Source organism: Erpetoichthys calabaricus (genome assembly GCF_900747795.2).
Source record: "Erpetoichthys calabaricus chromosome 1 unlocalized genomic scaffold, fErpCal1.3 SUPER_1_unloc_6, whole genome shotgun sequence".
Classification (NCBI taxonomy): domain Eukaryota; kingdom Metazoa; phylum Chordata; class Cladistia; order Polypteriformes; family Polypteridae; genus Erpetoichthys; species Erpetoichthys calabaricus.
The window spans coordinates 645,020-651,364 of NW_026261597.1; the positions used below are offsets into that span (position 1 = coordinate 645,020).

A 6,345-nucleotide genomic window follows, 5' to 3' on the forward strand; every position below is an offset into this window, starting at 1 on the left:
TTGAACTCCTCCACTTGGGGCAGGATCTCGCTACCAACCCTGAGAGGGCACTCCACCCTTTTCCGGCTGAGGACCATGGTCTCGGATTTGGAGGTGCTGATTCCCATCCCAGCCGCTTCACACTCGGCTGCGAACCGATCCAGAGAGAGCTGAAGATCACGGTCTGATGAAGCAAACAGAACAACATCATCTGCAAAAAGCAGTGACCCAATCCTGAGTCCACCAAACCAGACCCCTTCAACACCCTGGCTGCGCCTAGAAATTCTGTCCATAAAAGTTATGAACAGAATCGGTGACAAAGGGCAGCCTTGGCTGAGTCCAACTCTCACTGGAAACGGGTTCGACTTACTGCCGGCAATGCGGACCAAGCTCTGACACCGATCGTACAGGGACCGAACAGCCCTTATCAGGGGGTCCGGTACCCCATACTCTCGGAGTATCCCCCACAGGATTACCCGAGGGACACGGTCGAATGCCTTTTCCAAGTACACAAAACACATGTAGACTGGTTGGGTGAACTCCCATGTACCCTCCAGGACCCTGCTAAGAGTGTTGAGCTGGTCCACTGTTTCGCAACCAGGACGGAGGTCTTCGAAGTACTCCAGATGGAGTATCACCACGACTGCTGTGCATCGGAGCTGGGGGTCCTCTACAGCGCATCTTCAACCTGAGCCTGGAACAGGGGAGAGTCCCGAGGCTTTGGAATATATCTTGTATCACCCCAGTCCCAAAGGTATCATGTCCTAGTGAGCTGAATGACTTTCGGCCTGTTGCTCTGACATCACATGTGATGAAGACCATGGAGAGGCTGCTTCTTCACCACCTTAGGCCACAGGTTTAACACGCCCTTGACCCTCTGCAGTTTGCATATCAGGAGAAGGTGGGAGCGGAGGGTGCCATCATCTATATGCTACACCGATCCCTCTCTCACTTGGACAGAGGCAGTGGTGCTGTAAGAATTATGTTTCTAGACTTCTCTAGCGCCTTCAACACAATCCAACCTCTGCTCCTTAGGGACAAGCTGACAGAGATGGGAGTAGTTTCATACCTGGTGGCATGGATCGTGGACTATCTTAAAGACAGACCTCAGTATGTGCGTCTTGGGAACTGCACGTCTGACATTGTGGTTAGCAACACAGGAGCGCCACAAGGGACTGTACTTTCTCCGGTCCTGTTCAGCCTATATACATCGGACTTCCAATACAACTCGGAGTCCTGCCACGTGCAAAAGTTCTCTGATGACACTGCTATCGTGGGCTGCATCAGGAATGGGCTGGAGGATGAGTATAGGGACCTAATCAATGACTTTGTTAAATGGTGCAACTCAAACCACCTACAACTGAACACCAGCAAAACCAAGGAGCTGGTGGTGGATTTTAGGAGGCCCAGACCCCTCATAGACCCCGTGATCATCAAAGGTGACTGTGTGCAGATGGTGCAGACCTATAAATATCTGGGAGTGCAGCTGGATGATAAAATAGACTGGACTGCCAATACTGATGCGCTGTGCAAGAAATCTATCTATCTATCTATCTATCTATCTATCTATCTATCTATCTATCTATCTATCTATCTATCTATCTATCTATCTATCTATCTATCTATCTATCTATCTATCTATCTATCTATCTATCTATCTATCTATCTATCTATCTATCTATCTATCTCGCCCCACCGACCCACAAAGTCCCGAGTCGAGGTCAGCAGCGCACCATCACCACCATATACAGTGTTGACACTTCACTGCTTCCCCTTCCTGAGACGCCGGATGGTGGACCAGAATCTCCTCGAAGCCGTCCGAAAGTCGTTCTCCATGGCCTCCCCAAACTCCTCCCATGCCCGAGTTTTTGCCTCAGCAACCACCAAAGCCGCATTCCGCTTGGCCTGCCGGTACCTATCAGCTGCCTCCAGAGTCCCACAGGACAAAAGAGTCCTGTAGGACTCCTTCTTCAGCTTGACGGCATCCTTCACCACTGGTGTAAACTAACGGGTTCGGGCATTTCCGCCACGACAGGCACCGAAAACCTTACGGCCACAGCTCCGGTCAGCCGCCTCAACAATAGAGGCACAGAACATGGCCCATTCTGACTCAATGTCCCCCACCTCCCTCGGGATGTGGTCGAAGTTCTGCCGGAGGTGGGAGTTGAAGCTACTTCTTACAGGGGGCTCTGCCAGACGTTCCCAGCAGACCCTCACAACACGTTTGGGCCTACCAGGCCTGACCGGCATCCTCCCCCACCATCGAAGCCAACTCACCACCAGGTGGGGATCAGTTGACAGGTCCGCCCCTCTCTTCACCCAAGTGTCCAAGACATGTGGCCGCAAGTCCGACGACACGACCACAAAGTCGATCAGGGTGATTTTTTCCTGTGTTTTTATTTGAGAGACCTCGGTTTAGTTTTTTGCATATATAGTTTAGGGGTGGGATTCAAAGTGTTTATTTGATCTTTGCACTTCACGCTTCATACATTATATAGTTTATGTCTACATTTTGTCATTTATTACTAAAATATGAAAAATGTTTCTGTTTTAACGATGTGTTTACACATTATTGTAAAAATGGAACACACATGAAATGCATGTGTTCCAAATAGCGATCTATTATTTCCACTCTAAAACTCCAGCACTTCACTCCCAGATAATCAATCAAGGCCTGAGCTGGGAGAACTTTGTGAACGTTCTGCGGCGGTGGGAGGATGGAATAGCAGGCTGCTTGCTGCTTGTCTTGATCAGCACATTTACAAGACAAAAGACGCTGATGGATGAGGTGCGAAGGGCTTTAAGGTTGGCCGAATTTATGGGTTTTTTCGTAAGCTTTGGTAATTTTAGTGTTAAGTACACCGGTGTTTCTCTGATCCAGTCCACAAGCTCAAAATGACGCTAATCACAGAGAAGGTAAATGACCATCTTGTGCAGAGTTGAGAATTCATTTCATGTGCACTCGTTGCTATCTCACTGGTGTTAAACTGAGCGAGATGTGAGCTCTTAGACTGCATAGATGAGATTCATTAGCCTCCATGCCTCAAGTCAAGCAAAAATACAATGATGATACAGATAGATAGTGTAACAGATAAGCCCTTTGTCCACCTCTTGAACCCTCAGGTACCACTCTGATGACCAGGTGAAAGTATAAATACTATTTATTTTGTAACTATATTGTGCACAAAGCACCCTTTCCACCACACTATTCATAAACAATAACAATTCTCAATACAATAACCAATCCTCCTCGCCCAGACACTTCGCCCTCCTACCTCCCAGCTCAGCTCAGTGTCTGGGCTTTCCCATAGTCCTTTTATATCCCCTGACCCGGAAATGGTTCCTTGCAAAACCCACAAGTCCGTTTCCTTCTGGGTCAGGGTAAACAGTCCTCTTCTTCACCCCGGGAGCACATCGTTTCTTCCGGACACGTGATGCTGACGCACTCCCGGGTTATAGGGCACACAAGAGCCCACTAGCCCCCCTACAGCGACTCCCAGTGGTCCCCAAGGTATCCATCAGGGCTGTGTATAGAAACTACAAAGTCCATGAGGCCCTGCTGGAACTCGGGGCACCATCATGCGGTCCGGAGGGCTCCTCCTAGCGGCCTGGGTGTTGCGACCGGAGTCTGTAGCCGGTTGTCCATCACAATAGATAATATCACTAACCACTGCTTGGAAATTAATAAGGTTTATTTTATTTTATTTTTGTTTCTGAATTTTCCCCCTGCTGAACCCCCCATCTTCAGAGTGATTGATGTGTTTTTTAATTTAATTAATTTACCAAACCTCTCACAAAATGATGCTGCTTTTCTGGAGATCCCTGTTTTAGCTGAAGAAATTAAATCCATTAAATACATTTTTAAATCCATCTGCAACAAAAAAGCCCCTGGCACAGGTTGTATGAAGACAGAAGTATATTTTACATTTCAGCCACAAGTGTCCAGTTTGCTGTTTCAGGTCAGGTGTCATGTGGGTCCAAGGGTTTTTCAGTGATCTGCATGTTTTATTCATTTAAGTTCTACTCTGTTCTCGTTGTATATTAACATATTTTTGTTTTGCTATCCTCTGCCTCTTTTTAAAATCAAATAACAAAAAAAAAAAAACATTACGGAGTCAGGTGGCTATGAACTAGTTGTTTAGAAATATCAATAGACATTCTGCTTAATAAAAGTGCCTTTCACATGTTTGACATGACAGTCTCCAATATAATGATAGGTGACGGTGATCACTTTCTACCTACAATGATTAAAAATATATATATCCATTCCTCTATCCATTTTCCAACCGGTATTTGCCCTGCCCGGTATTTGTTCCTGCCTTTCGCCCTGTGTTGGCTGGGATTGGCTCCAACAGACCCCCGTGACCCTGTGTTATGGTATAGCAGGTTAGAAAATAACTGACTGACTGACTAATCTTGCTGATTGTGCCTTTCTCATGTGATCGATTTATTTTACTGTTTAAACTTTTTGGCCTCACTGATTGTGCTCATGTGTTGAGTAGCTGAAAATGAAAAAATGAACAAGTTGAGTGTCATTTCACGTGCTATTTAAGTCATACGATTGCTTATACTAGTCAAAGTTTGTTCATAAATTGAACCAACATCTATTTAGTGTTGTCAGATAATGTCAGTATTAAAGTAATGGATTAAAAACTAAACTTTTATTTATGTATGTATGTATGTATGTATGTATGTATGTATGTATGAATGTATGTATGTATGTATGTATGTATGTATGTATGTATGTATGTATGTATTTATTTATTTTTAAACTTTATACAGGGGGAATCAAACTTCACTGCTGTTCTGAATGTGGTAAAACGTTTTCACGGAGAAACAGTCTTCAGACCCACCAAAGAATTCACACAGGACAGAAGCCATTTGACTGTGCTGAATGTGGTAAAACATTTTCACAGAGAAGCCATCTCAAGAGCCACCAAAGAATTCACACAGGACAGAAGCCATTTGACTGCTCTGAATGTGGTAAAACGTTTTCATGGAGAAACAGTCTTCAGACCCACCAAAGAATTCACACAGGACAGAAGCCATTTGACTGCTCTGAATGTGGTAAAACGTTTTCACAGAGAAGCTCTCTTCAGAGCCACCAAAGAATTCACACAGGACAGAAGCCATTTGACTGTTCTGAATGTGGTAAAACATTTTCAAAGAGAAGCAATCTTCAGACCCACCAAAGAATTCACACAGGACAGAAGCCATATGACTGTTCTGAATGTGGTAAAACATTTTCACAGAGAAGTAATCTTCAGAGCCACCAAAGAATTCACACAGGACAGAAGCCATATGACTGCTCTGAATGTGGTAAAACGTTTTCACAGAGAAGCTTTCTTCAGACCCACCAAAGAATTCACACAGGACAGAAGCCATATGACTGTGCTGAATGTGGTAAAACGTTTTCATGGAGAAGTAATCTTCAGAGCCACCAAAGAATTCACACAGGAGAGAAGCCATTTGACTGTTCTGAATGTGGTAAAACGTTTTCATGGAGAAACAGTCTTCACAGCCACCAAAGAATTCACACAGGGGAGAAGCCGTATTGCTGTTCTGAATGTGGAAAAAAGTTTTCACAGAGAAGCAATCTTCAGAAACACAAAAGAATTCACACAAGAGAGAAGTGTTTGAATTAGACAACCGCACCAAAGTAGCATTTGTCAACTGAAGATTGAAATCAACCTTGCTGAAGATTATCAAATAAGAAAACCTGACCAAGAGGAGACTTAAGAAATACTTGGGGACTGACGAGGGTTCAGATATAAACTGTAAGGAGCAGAGATTTATTACCAGCAGTGAATACACAAAAAAGATAAAAATGGTCCTTAGATGTTCCTTGACAGGGAGGAACAAAATAGAAGCACTTAATCAGTTAGTAAAACACGTCATCTCATACAGCTTTGAGATCACAGACTGGCCACAGAAAGACCTCAACATTCTGGATGTAAAAACAAAATTGCTTCATGCCAACCAACTAATATACAAAAACCAATGCATTCTGAGACCATGAGTTCCTGGGGCAGAAATTGGAATGCCCTAAATCAGGCATGTTAAACACGTGGCCCAGAAATCTGTGCGGCCCGCATGACAGATTCTAGTTGGCACTAAATTTGTACAAAATGATTACTGTCATTTGTGATTGAATCATTCTGCATCTTCCGCGTTACTTATTGACTTTACTTACTTCCGTCTTCTGACAAAAGCGTGTTTTCCCATGGCATTACGGTACCGGAAACGTCATCTGCTAGTATAGTTGCAGCTGCGGTGTCAGCTCCTTGATACCCTAGGCATGACACAAATGAACCTTCCCCAAAGTTAGTGAGCCGCGACGTCACCACTGAAGTGCTAGGCTGCAGC

At 44.6% G+C, this 6,345-nt stretch overlaps 1 protein-coding gene across 1 annotated transcript in view; it reads left to right on the top strand.

Annotated features, from left to right (window-relative positions):
* The window catches only part of LOC114645209 (gastrula zinc finger protein XlCGF26.1-like), a 64,850-nt gene extending 59,226 nt beyond the window's left edge, over positions 1–5,624 (top strand). The window contains 1 exon segment of the mRNA XM_051921941.1: positions 4,777–5,624. Coding sequence (XP_051777901.1) covers positions 4,777–5,624 — 848 coding nt within the window.
* The last annotated feature ends 721 nt before the right edge of the window (positions 5,625–6,345 follow it).